This window comes from Mastomys coucha, unplaced genomic scaffold (assembly GCF_008632895.1).
Source record: "Mastomys coucha isolate ucsf_1 unplaced genomic scaffold, UCSF_Mcou_1 pScaffold21, whole genome shotgun sequence".
Classification (NCBI taxonomy): Eukaryota; Metazoa; Chordata; class Mammalia; order Rodentia; family Muridae; genus Mastomys; species Mastomys coucha.
In genome coordinates, this window is record NW_022196904.1 from 134,553,029 (window position 1) to 134,570,868 (window position 17,840).

Consider the following 17,840-nt stretch of genomic DNA (forward strand, 5'->3'; position numbering starts at 1 on the left):
CTCCGAAGAATAAAGTGACAAGATAAAGGGAATGAAGAAAGAAAGAAAGAAAAAGAGACTGGAAGGGACCAAAACCACAAAGGGGTGAGGGGAAAGGCAGGGAATGGGGGCCTAGTATCTTATCCCCATGCATGCTAACGAAAAGGGCTCACACACTTGGGCCAAACCACAACTCAGCCCCGCAACCGGCCCTCTCAGGCCAGGTTCTCTGCCCTTCCCAGCTCCCCACACGCACCATCAGGGTTGTTGGAAGTAGTCAGCAGCACTAGGAGTGAGGTCAGTGCTTCTGGAAGGTTCTGGAAGTAGGCCAGCCTCTCCTGGTTCTGTGCTTCATCCTGAGGGCAGATGAGGGAGCCACCTGGACCTCCGTCTCCTAGCTGAGGTCTTAATCTGATGCAGCTCCATTCCATCCCACAGCCAGGACCATACAAAGGGCAAGGGGTGGGGTCAGCACCCTCTATCTGTCTATCACTTCCCAGCAGGCTCTGCACTCACCGACAAGCAGGTCAGGACACAGGGCCTGTAGGCACTTAAGCAGGCTTATCACCATAATGGCCTATCCAGAACCCAGTGAAAACCCGGAGCCAGCCTAGCTGAGCACAGCAGCCTGGCAGCCAAGCATGGAACCTGTCAGGCATGGTGTGCACAGTGAGGAAGAGCCGGGGCAGGGAGGGGGGAGGAGAGGACAGGCAAAGACCCAGTCTGGAAAGTATGGCCTCAAGGAGGCTGCCACACTGGGTATCTCTGGTGATTTGGGATGGGACTCCTGGGAGAGACCTCACTGTTCCTGAAACTCAGAGGCCTTAGCCACACAGCTGTGCCTTACCGTAGCAGCCAGCAGGGTAGCCATGCTTGGGCTCCCACCCTCTGTCCTTCCTGCAGAGCCCTGACATGGAGGTTAGCAAAAATGGGTCGTGCATCTGCCTCAAAGAAACCTCAGCTCCAGACTTCTGAACTCAGCCCTGTCCCTGGAGCCACCCTGAGCCTACCCAGCCAGAATATGGACGGCAATGTAAACAGCAGACAGTGACACACAGGAAGCCGACTGCATGCACACAGAACCAGCTTTCTCCTAAAACAACTTCAAAGTCAAGCCCCTCTGCCAGGAGCCCAGTAAGTAACCACCTGCCACCGACCCCCACTCCCAGGACCCAGGACCCACTCACCTCATCTACAAAACAGCACTGTCACCCATCTGCTCAGGAGAGCAAATGCCTTCAAAGACACTGCTGAGCTAAGGGTCCCAGAGGACAAGCCATCTCTCAAGGACGTGTCCAGTAACTGCAGCATTAGAGGACTGAAGCCAGCCTTCCAGGGCCTGAAGCCATCCCCTAACTCATTGAAGTGAACTCGGGGAAGGTTTTGTGTTGTCTGAGAAAGGTTCTAGCACCTACATCAGTTTACAGACAAGAACACTGAGGCTTACGAGGGATGAAAGGCCTCTAAGGCAGGAGCCCCAGGCCTCACCCATCTCCCAGCAGGTCTCTTGCAGCACCCTAAAAAAACCTACTACTTCCACAAGCTGTGTGGGCTCTTCTGAGCTATGAGCCTGTGGCAGCAGAGGGACTCCTGGGTCCCCACGCAGCCCACTGTTGACACATGGTCACAGCCCTGATGACACAGTCAGTGAGGTGGGAATGCAGCACTGTGTGATCACGTGCCAAACTCCAGCTCCATGTGGCGAGCAAGATGTGGGTAGCAGGCAGGCTAGCGATAGGCAATGCCTACAGAAGGGGCTCAGACAAGGTGAGGTGCTGCGTCCTCAGATGGCACGAGTCTGGAGACCCCGAGCTGGGCCTGGACATGCAACAGGCTCTCGACCTGTTCCCCAGGCCAGGGTAGCAAGGTTGGAGATGGGCAAGGAACTCAGCATGGGTCAGTCCTCACACCGGCCCAACTATGACCGAGGACAGGGAATGAGACGACAGAAGGTTGCCCTTTACACAATTACACAATCCTCAGCCTGCTCAGCCTGCTTCCCCTTCAAAGGGCAGAGACCCAGTCTGTAGGAGGAACTTTCCAGTAGCTCTGGATATTGCACTCCAGTGAGAAACCCACACACTTATCTTGAGGCTGGGGCTATGGCCAGCACTGGCCCCCACACTGCCTGCCCAACCCGGGCTCTGAGGAAGAGCAGTATCCATGGTCATGGGAAGTCATACGGAGGGTGTGACTCAAGAGTGTGGCAAGCAGTCCAGCCAAGGTTCCTATCCCTTACGGACACGCATGCATAGACCCAAGCACTCAGTCCAGCCAAGGTTCCTATCCCTTACGGACATGCATGCATAGACCCAAGCACTCACGGTACACAAGACACATCATGGAGACACTACACAAAGACATGGAAATAAAGACACAGAGACACAGACATGGAGACGCACACAGACATGCCACAGACACACTCAGATATACAGAGAGACACACAAAAACACACTCATACATACACATGGAGGCACACCCAGACACAGGCAAATGCATAGATGTGCATGCTCACATATAGACACAGAGACTATCAAGCTTGTCTTCCCCTACCCTGGCAGCACAGCTCCATTATGTCACCTCATTCTCAAGAAAACCAGCCATGACACCACACCAGCTATATCCCACAACAGGTGCAAAGATATAGGATGACCCCGGCTGGAGGACAGTGACCTGGCCCGGACACAAGCCTTGTTAAATGTGAGGAGAGACAGAACCTAAAGAGGGACAATCAAGGCAGATGTCCCCACAGATGGACAGGTGGACACCTCCCATAGCAACAAGTTCTAGGGGGTCAGCCAGAGTCAGAGGCCAGGAACTCAGCCAAGGATGGCTGGGGCTTGGATCAAGAGCCAGGAAGGACAGCCCTGGCTGAGGAACCTTCAAGCCACCCTCAGTGAAGGACACCCCCCCCCTGCAAGGAGGAGGCAGCCAGCACAGAGGACAGAGTGGACAAAGGCTCTGGTCCTGGGCGTAAGAGGGGTCAGGACACACATCCGGGTCTGTTACCTGTGGCTACCCAGGCTGCTTCAGAGCAGGCAGGCCTGAGAGCCCCACCTCCAGGCAAGGCTGTGCTTACCTTCTCACCAATGGTAAACAGCAGCATCCCGATTATGGTGAAGAGGCACAGGTGGATGGCCAGCAGCAGCCCGACGCTGGGGAAAGATGGTGCTCAGCACAGCACAGCACAGGCCTCAAGCATGGGCACAGGGTCCCCTCCTCTCCAGAGGATTTCAGCCCTGGGACAGGGACCTGAAGCCAAGCCTACCCTGCTGACTCCTCTATTTGTGATAGGACACAAGCCCAGGAACATGCCATGGGCCAAGCCACAGAGAACAGAGGTCACTGTGGAGGGCTGGACAGGCAGGAAGTCACCCAGGTGGCCTACCAGGAAAGGGACTAGAGGCAGACAGAGGGCATGGGTGACATTTTTACTGGCAGGAGCCAAGGGAGCTTGGGAGGGATCTGGGGAGTTGAAGGCCCCAAGAGCTACAGGGCCTCCAGGCCAGCAGAGCGTCACACAGTGTAAGAGGAAGCTGAACTGAAGTTGTACAGACAGCCACCAAGAAATGAGCTGTCTGCTGGACTCAGCAATGAGGCGTGGTAGGTATGAGTCTGTGATGTCTGAATGGGTCTGACCAGGATCACTGGTCAAACACTGCCCACTGACCCCTGAAGGATGCTGTGCTGGGAGCATCCAGAGGGCTGCCCTGTAGAGGAATTTTAATTCTGACTGAAATGCAGACACACCCTTAGCACACGCCTTTAAACCCAAACAATGTAGGTAAGGTTAGTTTATAAAAGGAAGCAGTCATGTGTGAAAGTGACATCTAATTAATTAAGGGGTAGATAAAGTGACAAATCATCGAAAGACTTGACAGAATGAGTCAGACAAGATATGCCCAACTCTCACTGGAAGAAACAGGGGTGGGATAAGTGCGGTGCAAGTCTCCCTGGAGTCAGGCAGCTGAATGCAGTTCAACATAGGTAAACACTTGAAGTCAGAGAGAAAAAGAAGGAGCCAGAAGATTAGAACAAATTACCAGCGTTAGTTTGAGGCCATGCAGAGTGATTCAGTAAGAAGCTGAGAGAAGCCAGATTGAATCAGTCAGCTTGGAGAGGAGTATGAGCCAGAACAGCTTAGTTGAACCAGCCTGAGTTCAGAAAGAACTAGAAAGAATGAGCTTATTCAGCAGTAAGCCTCTGAGATGACAATTACATCAGGTGACTAAAAGCTACTTTTTCAGCTGCCCCAACCATACCCACGTAGGAGCAGGCCCAGCCTCTGGCCTGGCCTGGCCTGGCTTACAGCTTCCAGCCTCCATGCTCACCTGGCCATTTCTGGTAGCGACCACCGTATACACTTCAGGGTCTTCTTCATCATGGAGGAATTCTGCAGCAGGAAGAAGGGGCGGAGCAGCCGGCGCACCCGCAGGGGCTAAAGACAATAGAAAACTGTGTCCTGAGCCAGGACCATCCACGCCTTCCTCCCAGGGATTCCAGAGCCTGGGGAAGGGAGTAGTCCCTGCCAACCACTCCTGCCATCCTGAGCCATGGGTCACACTGCTGACAGCTCACGGCCTTCCTCGTATCTTGGCCTGATGCCTCCCCAAACCCCACTCACTGTCCAGGGTTCCTGTCCATCATAGCACCTGTCATTGATATTATCTATTGGCAGCCTCTTTCTAGCACCTGATACAAGGGGATACCAACACCAACACATGACAGACTCCTCCTAAGGGACCCTCTGAGGGCTTGTTGGTCCTCCTAGGCTGTGCTCATACAGAAGGACCCCAGAACAGCCAGAAATGGACTGAGCAGGCAACAGGAACCACAACAACCAGAAAAGCGCTCAGGGCTCTGGCCCAACCCCGGATGTCCTGCCTGGCTCTCCTGACTGAGAGATCCATGCTCTCAGCTCCTCAGAACACCATATACCACCCACAGTAGTAGCCCAGAATCCCAGGGTTCTCCAGCCCTCCTGACAGTCATTAACCCTCCAGAAACCTGGACCACCTCCTGACGTACAGGGACATAACAGCTACTTATGGTCCTGCTGGCTGCTTGTGCCTATCAATACATGGACTAAGGATGAGAGAAGGTACATCCATGTGACTATCTCCAAAGCTGGCCACATACCAGATCTAGAGTGGACGCAAGCACCCAGGCGGGGGTGGGGTGTGTCACAAGCACCAGGGCCTGGCAGACCCTGTGTCATCCAACCTATCCATCAGGAGGATTTTACTGAGTAGGAACCAAGGCTGCACACCAGGTGTCTGGTCCTAACCATCAAGACATGCAGCACCTGTGGAGTGCTTCAAGAGGGTCCTGCTACCTGCAGAAGTTCTAAGTGACATTGGCAACCTAACCAGAGATGGACCTCGTGTGGCATGACATCCTCAGATGAAAAAGTCCCTTAGTGAGAGGTGGCAGGCAGGGGTCCTGCTAACTGGACCTGATTCCTAAGAACAGAGAGTACCATGCAAAGATGTGGAGGACTGGGAACAAGGGGTTTGGAGGACATACATGGACAGGCCCTCCAGTCACAGAATGCTCGGGGCTCAGGCCCCAGAAGTGTTTAACCACCATATCAACTCAGCAGGTCCTACAAATGCCCTGAGCCTCTGACCTCAGCTACACATTACATGGCCACCAGGACAGGAGTAAAGGTTCTACCTGGAACCAATGACACATTCACCACGTAGAAGCAGAGCCCAGCACAAAGTCCTACATAGCCCCTGGTGACAGACAGCACCGTGTCCTCTCCATGTCAGCCATGCTCCGCCCTCCTGTCCACAGTGTCTCATCAAGCACAACCACCCCGAAACTTGGAAATGACTCAGTGAGCAATTCCCACTACCTCAGAGTGACACGTGACACTGCAAATCAGAGGAACCCTCAGCTAGACATGATGCTGGGGGTCAGTGACTACATTTCTTTTTTTTTTTTTTTTTTTTTTTTTTTTTTTTTTGGTTTTTCGAGACACGGTTTCTCTGTATAGCCCTGGTTTTCCTGGAACGCACTCTGTAAACCAGGCTGGCCTCGAACTCAGAAATCCTCCTGCCTCTGCCTCCCAGGTGCTGGGATTAAGGGTGTGTGCCACCACCACCCAGCAGTGACCACATTTCTACTGTTCCCACATGCTGGGCCCTATTAATCTGGAAGTACCATTTCCAAAGGCAGAAGCCACCAAGGACACACACTGGCCCCACCAAATGAGAACCTAACTTGTCTAAAGGGGGAATAATCAAATCCAGAAGACAGGGCACTAAGGGACCTCTAGGGAAGACTCCAGCTGTGGGGAGTGACTCAGCTGTAGAACATGTGACCAGCATGCACAAGACCCATCAGCCCTAGCAAGGGATGACACAACATTCTCATATTTAAAAGAAAAAACAAAAACAAAACAAACAACAATAACAACAAAAATAAACCAAAACAGGCAGAACTAGAGGGCCCACTTCTAGGGGTAAAGGTCTCAGTCTCCAAGACAAACCTAGCCAGCTAACAAGGCACAGGGACAGCAGGGGCTAGAAGGGATGTTATAAAGACTAGTTAGGCCGGGAGGCGGTGGCGCACGCCTATAATCCCAGCACTTGGGAGGCAGAGGCAGGCAGATTTCTGAGTTCGAGGCCAGCCTGGTCTACAGAGTGAGTTACAGGACAGCCAGGGCTACACAGAGAAACCCTGTCTCAAAAAAAAAAGACTAGTTAGACAGCCAGGACTGCTCTGTGGCTGCAGCTCATTCACTGGATAGATTCTGTTTTGTGCATCTTGAGCCTTTTCCCTTGTCCTCCTCCCTGCACTACACAGGCATCCTTAGTGCAGGTATGGTTGGTGGATGGCCAAGAGACCCTCGGGAAGCATCAGTAAGAAATGGTGGCTATACAACCATCCCCCTCCTGTCCCAGCAAGGCATGGGCACTTCTTCCTCAATCAGAAGAGGAGTTGCACCTTACAAGAGAGGGTAAAATACTATCCTGAGTGGACATAGGAGGTAGAGGCATCAAACAGCACGGAACTGTGCCTCCATCCCCCATCAGCTTCTGCTGGGTACAGGAACAGAGACCCACCACCCATGCATCCCCCAGCAGCTCCCTGTGGGGTCTAGAGGAGGCTGCAGGCTGGTGATATGAGACAGCTATACATCACTGGCTGTCCTTACCAGGCAGAACCAACCCAGAGGGCAGAGGACAAGCCAGCTCTGCAGCCCCTCAGGGGCTCCAAGTGTTACTTCCCATCACCCCTCTGGGCTCCACTAAGTCCCCTGCACTACTGGTAGACTCTCTATTCCATTCCCTCCAATGCACCCACCTTCCTGGCACACCCCAACAGATCCATGAAGGCCAGACCAACCTGTTCCTGCCTCTCTGACCATTGCTACCTCCCAGGGTTCTCAGTGCTTCTGAGGAAGCATAGCACTGTGGTCAGAGCTGTCGCGGTAGATGAGGCTTGTTTACTGCTGAGCTCCGACAGCTCTGGATGTGAAGCACACACAGTATGCCTGGGACACCTCTCTTATAAGGGGCCCCAGGAGAATTCACTGAACCTGAAGGACCAGGAGTTCCAATGACCTGGACCCTGCTTCTTGCTCCTCTCACCAATGGGACACCACAGAGCACAGCTTGGCCTTCAAGCCATAGCCGCTTTCCTGCTGTGAGGGCAGGATCCCTAGTAGGGGGACACCAAAGCCCTCCAGGATGTGGACGTATGGCCGCAGAGGGCTCAGCCACACCTGCATGTCACACCCACAATGCTGCCTAGGTCTCAGAGCCCATGTACTACCTACCTCCTTACAAGTGAGGCTCAGCGAAACGATCCAGTCCACCACGGACACAACCAGCACCACAAAGTAGGCCAACAGCCACAGGTTCTGCTGCAACTGGGCCTGCCCCACCAGGTAGCCCTGCAAGAGATGGGAGGGGTGAACAGCAAGCCAGGCAGATATGGGTCTCAGCCAGGCAGAGGGCATCAGTGCACACACAAGGGTGTGGACACAGAGTGAGGAGTTCCAACAGTCCAGTCTCCATGCACTACGGGTGGGGAGCAAAGTGTCGAGCAAGCGTCAGGAAGCATGCATTCATGCCAAGGCAGCTTGGGACTCACTATGCAACCTTAGGGGTGGCACTTGGCCTCTCTGGTCTGGTTCTTCATTGGTGACTGGGGTTTCCATTAGCTCTGTCTATCTAAGCCACCAGGGGAGGCCATGTGAGCAGGAGAGCATTCCAAAAGACGGGAGGACAAGGAGGACACACACTGGGTGGGCTTGGCAGCCACTCCAAGAAGTCAATCCAGGAGGTGGGGCCCTGCCCATCCTGCCCATCCTGCCCTCCTGATGTCCCACCATCACACCTGCTTCTACAGGTCACAGCCTATGGATAAAATCATTTGATCTCCTTTACCTTGGGAATACATACATGCTCCAGCCATTCAAACCATTGACTACCAATTTCTCACCAGTTAAAACCCAGAGCTACCCATAGCACCATGGGCAAAAGAAACTGCCTTGAGCCTGCCGATGTCTCACATATACACTCACACACACACACACACAGAGGGGTGGAGGGGACCACCATTCAATTGGTTCTCAGCCCACACACTCACTTGGGACTACAGGGCAGATGTCAGACAATAGTGCCATCCAACAGACAGGCCATAGGACGCTAAAAGAATCCAGGGCCCAGGCCAAAGGCTGGCAAGGCTAACCACACTACAGGACTACAGGTGGCCCGCAAACTGCACTGGGAAGACCACCTCCATCACCAGAAGAATCTACCCACACACAGAATCCAGTCAGACACACAGCAGTCCTGTGTGAGTGAGACACATCACCTACAGTACATCTAACCCTTCTACTCTTTAGGGATGGCAAGGTGGGCTATGAGGAGAGACCGCCCACTGTCTCATGCAGCTAGAGCCTCCTCTCATGAAGACCAGACATCCAACAGCCCCCAGGCTTCTCAACACCAATGGAACAGTCCAGACCCAGCTTCCATACAGGGTCCAGATGTGTGAAAGAGCCCAGGCCTGGATCAGGGAAATGCTTCAGTGAGTGAAGGACCTTGTTCCTAAGCCTGAACATCCCCAGAAACCACAGGGTAAATGGAGCCAAGACCAGGATCAGGAAAATGGTGAAGGCCAGCACTCTGGGGAGGAGGCAGACACTCACGTGCGTGCCTATGTGCACACATACCTACACAAATAGATGTAAACAAAGACAGCACATACCCACACACCCAGGCTTTTGTTCAAAGTGCCAAAGCTCACTAGCAATCACACAATGAAAGCTCTGGCATCTGGACGAACACCAAGAGCTCTGTGGGTAGGACCTGTGTACCACACACCTCACCTTCACAGAGAGGTCAACCAGGAAGACCAGCAAGCAGAGCGCCTCAATTGTCTCCATCAGGCCACAGGGTGGCTGCCAGGGCTGGGAGCGGAAGCGCACATCCGCAGTCTTTGTGAAGGAAGATGGGACTTCCACAAAAGCCAAGACCAGGATCAGGAAAATGGTGAAGGCCAGCACTCTGGGGAGGAGGCAGACAGTCAGTGGGTGAGCGGCTGCTGTTTGTGGAGCCAGGAAGCAGACTGTCAGGTGCACTAGGGTCTAGGGGCTGGAAAGCACAAACTAGCATTTCCCAGCTATGGCCACTATGCTTGGCCAAGTTACACGGCTTTGCCCAAGACTCAGTGGTTAGGTTGACCCAGCATCCTAAAGAGGAATCTCTTACCAGCAGTAGCTTTCTGGCCACAGCTGGCTCCTCCCTGGAGGAGGGACATCTCTTTCCCCAGGAGGATTGGGAGCATGGTAAGCTCAAGACAGTGTAGGATTGGCCCAACCCCACCAGGCAGGCTTGCACAGCCGGACTCCACTGGGGTATACAGTCTCACCGTTGGCAGACATTCGAGTAATACCAGCGGTAAAGCCACAATGAGCCAGCATCCATGCGGTGGTAGATAGAGCGGTACTGGAAACAAAGGGCATATAAGCATGAGATAGGTCCTCCCAAACACTAAGCTACACACAGAGCAAGACAAGCAGGGTTCCTCCAGGGCCACACAATAGATCGAAGTGAGTAGGGTCCCTGGGACACCACTGCACACGAATGGGCTTTAGCGTGGCCCCCAAGGGCTATACACAGAGAAGTTTGGGTTTGGTCTCTCCAGCATCTCACACATAGGGATGTGTGTGGTTCTTCCAGTGCTGTACACACAGGGCAAGAACAGTGTCTCCCCATGACACACACAAAGGAGCTTGAGTGGGGTCCCCTCTGTGACACACACAGGTGGTATGGGAGGGGCCCTCTTAACACCACGTATGTATATGCCCTGACTGTACCAGCACACTACACTCAGCCCAGTTGCAGTGCTCCAATCTCCCCAGAGGCAGGACGCATCCAAGTGAGCTACAGGTAGCCAGAATGTGTCAGAGAGACAAAGCAACCCCTCATTGGGTCTCAGGATTAGACCGGCACAAGCTGCAGACCTTGCCCAGTGGAGAGAGCTCCCTTGGCACGGGCTAAGACTGTGCCCTCTGCCTTCGTGCCAGGCTCTCTTCTCTTCCATGCAAGGCCAGCTGTACTCTCCAGGACATCTGTAACCACCCTGCAGATGTCTCCTGGACCTGGACCTAGCACAGGGTAGCCCACAACAGGCCTCATTATGTGCTAAGCCAATGACTATGACTCCAACACCAAGGAGATAGATGGCCTCCATCACAGGACAAGGGGAGAGCTGACTGCACGCATCCACCACTGTGTCTATCCTAAACTCAAGGCACCCGCCCCAGGACAGTAAGGAACAAAGGGACAGGACAGACTCCGTGTGAGCAGGGCAATCACCATACACCTTTATGGCATCTTCAATGAAGACCACAGCCTGGTCTATGCAGAGGTCGTGATCGGCTGCAGCACCTGCAGGTAGAGGGAACACAGCAGGTGAAGGAATGGGACAGTACAGCCTCACCTCCACAGGATGGGCACATGGGAGAAGGAAGGCAGCCGATGCTATCTGCAGCCAGAGGCCTCCACTCTAAAGTGGGTACCAAGCCAGGCCAGAGTCCCAACCAGGTAAGAACCATATGGCATGGGTAGATGATACCAGGCTTGGAGCAGAGGCAGCTCTAGTCCACGGCCACCATTGCCCAGGGCACAGCATGCACAAGGACACAGAGGCAGTGTGCCCTGAAGAACCCTGGCCTCATACTCAGGACTCAGACCCTGCTCCCATCAACTGGTCTCCCTTGTCAAGTAGGTGCCACTGGCTACCTACGTGGCTCCCAAGTAGGATGCCGTGAGGCAAATGTGGTGCGGGGGCCCCTGGTGCTCAAGTGGGCTCCCAGAAGGGTCTGCTGACCACTCTGCCAGCCCATGCCACCTCCACCTCCTGTTCAGCCAGCATTCTCCACTGTGAGATGGGGTAACCGCGCTCCAGTGAACACAAGATTTCAGACCAACCTGTGGAACTACACTCGTACCCAAAGGCCTCGCTCTCACTCTCCAGCCGATACTAACAACCACTGAGCCCTAACTCCCTCCCACCCCCACCTCAACCCCTATTCTCCTGACCCAGTAGTCCCCAAATAATCCCGAGCAGAGGAACTAGGGGACTGCTCACCCCCAACAGTTCACATCACACTTGGAAAAAAGGTGAAAACCGCAGCTTATCTCAGTTTGCAGTTCTGGTTTTTATAGAATCTGGCATCATGGCTCACAGGAACCATGTCCTGCTAAGAACAGAGCTGTCTTAGCAAGAAACCCTGAGGCCAGTACACAACCATGGACAGAGCCCCAGTGGCTGCCTACTGTCTCTGGAGAGAGTGTGCCCTGTCTCTGGAGAGCCACCTGCTCCAGTTCTTAGGGCTCACGGACCAGAGGCAGTACACCTCAGAGGATGACCAGAGTTGCACCTAGCCAGACTCCAACACCTTATAAACTAGGACCTCAGTTTCTCCACTTGTTCTAAGGGTTATCCTAAAGACACCCTAAAGGTTTCTAAGACAGTCTCTGAGGGTTGTGGGTGCGGCCACTCCCGAAGGTTTCCTGGGACAGCTATGAACAAGAAGCCACACTGCTGTGTTCCCAGCATCACAGACCTGAAAACCATCTCGCCCAATGAGCTGAGGGCAGGCTGAGAGAGTTTGGAAGCCTAGCCATGCCATAGAGAAGGCAGAATGGGTGGAGAGCCATAAACCACAAAAGCTCCTCCCATCTAGCCTCTGGCAGCTAGTGGGTAAGATCCTGGGTCCTGATGCCTAAGCTCATCCAGGCAGCAGGTGCCTAAAGAAGGAAGGCCCTCCACTTGGACCTCAACATCCTTCCCACTCTGCAGTAGCCAGGGAGGGGTTGTTACAACCTCTAGAGAGTGCGTCATGGGTTCCTCGGAGTCCCCAATGCTCAGAGTCCACATTACACCCCATCCTGGCGCTTGGTAACTCATTCTGCCCACACACTCCCTCTCCTACTGCTTCATCACACTACCCCAGCCACACCACACATTCTGAACTTGACCCTGCCGAAGCCTAGCTTTCCAGAGCCTGTAAGCCCTTGCTCAAGTTGTCTACCAGAAAACTTTCCTCCAACTTGAGAGTCCAGACTCCTCCAGGGCTACTGCCCTGAGCTCATCACTCTAGGTGGCAACCACACATTCTTACCTATAGTCACAACTATTGGGGCCAGGGCACTTCTGCTGCACACACAGGGTCAGAATGAGGCCAAATAAGGGAAAGTAACAGGGGCTCAGACACTGTCCCCCACAATACCCTCTACTCCCTGTCAGCCAGATCTAGGCCTGCTCGGCCTCGCTCTACACAGCCATTCTAGATCCCTATACAGCACGCTGCGTGACCTTGCACAAACCCTTCACCTTTCTGCACAGGCTCCTCCCTGACCTTTCCCAGCAAGACCCACAGAAGAAGGCCTTCCGCTTTGCAGTGAGCCCACAAAGCCTATAGGCAGCCTCATCCTGTTTTACAGTAGTCAGGAACAAGATAAAAACCACTCTGTGAAACCTTTGACAGGGGCCGGTCAAGTGGGTCTGGTTTAGCAGGACACAACTGTAGGGACCCCTGGGATCCTTGGGGAGGCCTGCAGCAACAGCTACCCCCTCTGAGAATTTAATCACAGAGCAGCTAAACTCGGAGCCGAGACTCTCTCTTGCCCACGGGATGCTGGCCTGGAGACTGAAAGGTCCCTTCTCAGACAGCCCAATCCAGGAGACGGAAATACAGAGAGTGTTGTCTGGGTTCTCAACAGCTCTACCCAAAACCACAATGTTTGGACAAAGAGCCTCCAGAGTTTCTCGTATGACACTGCCCAGCCTTCCCAGAGAGTTTCTTGTGTGACAATGCCCAGCATTGAGTCTTTCCTCCACAGAGAAGACTAAACCTGTCACTCACCCATTCTGCAGGGACAACACTCAAAAGCATCGTGGCACTGCTGTCCTGGACATCTGTCAAGACCCACACACGAGACTCCACAGAGTCTCTCTTTGGATCCTCAAAATGTGTCCCCTAGCCCACCCGTCTGCTACTACCCCCTTGTGTTGAGACTCCAGCTAAGTAGCCTGCCAAAGACCCACACCCAGAAACTGGCAGCCCCGAAAGGTCCCCAGATGCCGTAAAACCAAGCATGGTCCCCTGAACCATATGCTCTGTCCCTGTCAAGTGAGGAGTGGACGGATGTGTGGTCACCTCAGTGTCTAGCTTCCTCGTCTCCTATTACGGAGACCTGGGATGCATGTGCCAACCCAGGCTGCTCCCAAACAGGAGAGGAAAGGAAGTCCAGAAAGGGAAGTTTGGATCACAGGGCCAGCACACACAGGGCAGTGACCACACCAGAAGGCAGGACAGAGGTAGGTCAGAGGTAAAGAGGGCTCGCTCTCTATCTCTGCCTTGGTTTCCTCATCTGGAAGATGACATGAATATCCTCTTGCCTCTCAGCCAGCACCCTCTGGAGATGACTCGGAAGCTGACTCCACTTTCCCTGACCAAGGAAGGGAAAGGAAAGAAGGCCCCGAAGCACTCAAGGAAACTGGGAAGGAAGCCACTCTGGCCTCAGGACACCAGGTCAGCCCTTAGCAGCCAAAGCAGTACTCCAAAGTCGCTCCCAGAGGATGTTCGGCCACTTACTGCCTGGGGGCCATGGGCTGGTGAACGCTTCTCTCCCTAAGGCTCCGCTTCCCCATGAGGAAGACGCTAGAGTGGTGGTACTTATTATAACCCAGACACTTGGGAGGCGAAATCAAGAGTATCTGGAGTTCAAGGCCAGCCTGGCTATTTGAGACCCTGTCTCAAGAAGTAAGGGAAAAAAAGAAGTAAAACTGAAAGTGCCACCTCACTCACCAGAATGGACCTGGCCCCAGCCTCGGTCCCGGCCCAGAAGAGGCTTCGCTTCTGCCGCCATCCCACCACTATCAAAGGCCGGACCGGGTCCCAGCAGCCAGAGCCAGGCGTTCCGGAGGAGGAGCTCTGTGATGACTCCCAGCAACAGCCAATGAGAATTGAGAGATCCCGCTGGAAGGCGGAAGCAACAAGCCCCTCCTCCAATGGGTGGAGCTCCGCTCCCCCCCACCCTGCGGGGAGCGGCAGAGGGCTGAGAAGCTAGGCTCTCAAGGAAGTTTTTTAACCAATGCAAATGACTACTATTCCCTCCCAGCCCTAGGAATGTCAGAAGGAGTCTCTTCTAGTGAGGGAGGGAAGGACGGAGGGACGGAGGGAAGGAATGACTGACTGACTGAATGAATGACTGACTGACTGACTAAGCAACTGATTGAAGAACTGAATGAATGAATGAATGAATGAATGAATGAATGAATGAATGAATGAGTTTGCTTGCTTGCTTGCTTGCTTTTTATTTCCAGGGCCTTGTAACATGCCAAGCAAGCTCTCAACTCCCAGCTACACCCAAAGCCCAGAAGTGTTTAAGCAAGCATTTTGTGTGACTCAAATCCCAGAAGTGTTTAAGCAAGCATTTTGCATGACTCTGACGCATGTGAGTACTGTGTACAAGGGAGTGACCACGGAGGTCATGCCCCACAAAAATGAATCTTGAATTTCTTCTCTGAAGTTAAACAGACTAAAGCTTGAAACTGGGCATGTTGCTGCCCAGTCGTGGAATCCCAGTTCTACAGGTAGCAGAGACATGAGGATTGATGCCAATCTGGGACAGCCTACTGCTAGTTAATTCCAGCAGAGAGGGAGAGACAGGGAGAACAGAGACAGCTGTTATCTGTCGCCTGTTAGTCTTGGAGGTCAGAAGTCCAAAGATAGGACTATCTCTTGAGGCCTCAGGAGGCTGAAATCAAAGAATGGCCACTCTACTGGGATCTTTTTTTTTTTTTTTCGAGACCAGGCTGGCCTCGAACTCAGAAAATCCACCTGCCTCTGCCTCCCAAATGCTGGGATTAAAGATGTGCACCACCACTGCCCAGCTTAATTTTTTTCTTTTATTATTGTTGTTGTTGTTGTGTATATATACGTATGTGTTCATGTGCATTCTGTGTGTGTCTATATGTATATATACAAGTGCAGGCATGTTCAGACATAGCACATGTGAAGGTCAGAGGACACCTTTAGGAGTCCATTCAAAGGATTGAACTCAGGTTTTCAGGCTTACGTGGCAAATACATTTCACCACTGAACGCTGTCTTCAGCCGCACTGTGAGATATTCTTCAGAGACTGAGTAAAAAAAAAAAAAAACACCTTGGACCCATGGGGAAGCAGGCTGAGTTAATTTCCTTGATGCTTGGACTGAGATCCAGGCTTAATCACTTGCTGGATGTGCCTGGGGTGCCTGAGATGGCCCCCAACTCCTGGGGTCACTATACCCCTCCCCCACCCCCACCCCCATACACTTCACAGCTGGCAAGCACAGATTGAATGCTCAGTTCCAAATGTGCCACCACATTTGCCACAAGACTTACTCCTCTCTGACTCTCCTTTGCCCATCTCTGCAGGTTTGTTCCCTGGCAAGGGCAGTTAAGGCACATACATCTCAGCCGGGCGGTGGTGGCTCAGTACCTTTAATCCCAGTGCTCAGGAGGCAGAGGCAGACAGATCTCTAAAAGTTTGAGCCTTGTCTAGAGTTCTAGGACAGCATGGGCTACACACAAAGAAACCCCGTCCCAAATTAAAAAGCAAACAAAGGCATAAGATACCTAAGGCCTAAGGCTTCCCATGTTTAAGGCCAGAGCAGCAGTGCGGAGCCACTCACAATACTGTACTGGGTCACTCCACTGTCTCACACCCCATTCATCTGGAGATACTGAAACTCCTGTTTTCAAACTGACAATAGTTTATAATCTAATGGCATTTATTTATTTATTTATTTATTTATTTATTTATGTCAAACACATCTTTCTTAGTAGCCCATGCTGCCCTCAAACTTACAGTCCTCCTGCCTGGTTCCAGGGTAATCTCTGTCTCCTTAAAATTTATTTATTTATTCATTTTGATGTGTGTGTGTGTGTGTGTGTGTGTTTAATTAAAAAATTATCTAATTTAACATAAGCAAGGTCACAGAGGGTAGAAGTCTTGTGTAGTCCAGGCTAGTGAGGTAGTTCTCAGGTGAAGGCACTTGCCATCAATCTGAAAACCTAAAGTCAATCCCCAGAACCCATATTCCGGGTGGAGGAAGGAGAGACCCAGCTCCTGAAAATGGTCTTCTGACCTCTACTCCACACTCACACATTCCAGACAGACAGAGAGGCACACATGTGCATACAAAATAAGTAAATCTAATTCCATTTTAAAGATCTTATTTTCTGCGGGCTGGAGCGTTGTCTCCGTGGCTAAGAGGACCTGTTCTTTCAGAGGACCTGGTATCCAAGCACTCACCTATGGCAACCATTTGTAGCCCTACTTCCAAGGGATCCAGGTCCTCCTGACCTCTGGGGGCACTGGGCACATGATGCACACACATGCTAACAAAACACTCAGACAGAGAAAATAAAATTTCTTTTCCATAGATAGGATGCTCCAGTGCTCAAATTTTAAAAAAGGGGGGGGGGGTGCTGGAGAGATGGCTCAGTGGTTAAGAGCACTGACTGCTCTTCCAGAGGTCCTGAGTTCAAATTCCAGCAACCACATGGTGGCTCACAACCATCTGTAATGGGATCTGATGCCCTCTTCTGGTGTGTCTGAAGACAGCTACAGTGTACTCATAAACATATAACAAATAAATCTTAAAAAAAAAATTTAAAAAAAAAGGCAACAAGAGGCTGTGGCTATAGCTCAGTGGTGCAGCGTGTGCCTCGCATGAATATGCATGCCCCTTCCTGACTATTCCAAGGTTTCTTGATCAAGCTGGGAGTCTGTGCCTATTGTTCAGGATTTTTAAAAGGTTTCATTAAGTAAGCCTGATAATTAGATGTCTGTCACATTGACTGAAGCCTGTAGTGACCAGGCTATGTGAGTTCAAGGCCAGCCTGGTCTACAGGGTGAGTTCCAGAACAGCCAGGGCTGTTATGCAGACAAACTTTGTCTCAGAAAAGTAAAACAAGAGCTGGTGAGATGGCTCAGCTGGTAAGAGTACTGACAGCTCTTCCAAAGGTCCTGAGTTCAAATCCTGGCTGTAATGAGGTCTGCCAAAATCAATCTTTAAAAAGAAAAAGAAACATCAAAACAAAAAACCAAGGAATTAAAATCTTTTTATCTACTCCACCTTGTAAGACTTTTATGCAAATATTTTAATCCTCCCACCTGGTGAAAGCTTTGTTTACACAAAGTTCTACAGCTGTATTCTGGGAATCTGATGGCCTGGAGCAGTGAGCCCTCTGTTGGGGAGTCTGATGGCCTGGAGCAGTGAGCCCTCTGTTGGGGAGTCTAGTCTGATGGCCTGGAGCAGTGAGCCCTCTGTTGGGG

The 17,840-nt window shown here is 52.2% G+C and overlaps 1 protein-coding gene across 16 annotated transcripts in view; it reads right to left on the reverse strand.

Annotated features, from left to right (window-relative positions):
* The window catches only part of Tpcn2 (two pore segment channel 2), a 28,760-nt gene extending 14,288 nt beyond the window's left edge, over positions 1–14,472 (reverse strand). For 12 of the 16 annotated variants that reach the window (XR_004123454.1, XR_004123453.1, XM_031389062.1 and 9 more), the window contains exons 1-8: positions 14,321–14,442; positions 10,828–10,892; positions 9,871–9,947; positions 9,329–9,506; positions 7,769–7,885; positions 4,311–4,417; positions 3,059–3,134; positions 236–335 (exon numbers count right to left, since the gene is read on the reverse strand). Coding sequence is in view for 14 of the 16 variants with exons in the window: in XM_031389062.1 (XP_031244922.1) it covers positions 236–335; positions 3,059–3,134; positions 4,311–4,417; positions 7,769–7,885; positions 9,329–9,506; positions 9,871–9,947; positions 10,828–10,892; positions 14,321–14,381 (781 nt within the window). In the remaining 2 variants the exon portion in view is untranslated. The other 4 variants (XM_031389059.1, XM_031389060.1, XM_031389067.1 and 1 more) reach the window with 4 other exon arrangements.
* Between the last annotated feature and the right edge of the window lie 3,368 nt (positions 14,473–17,840).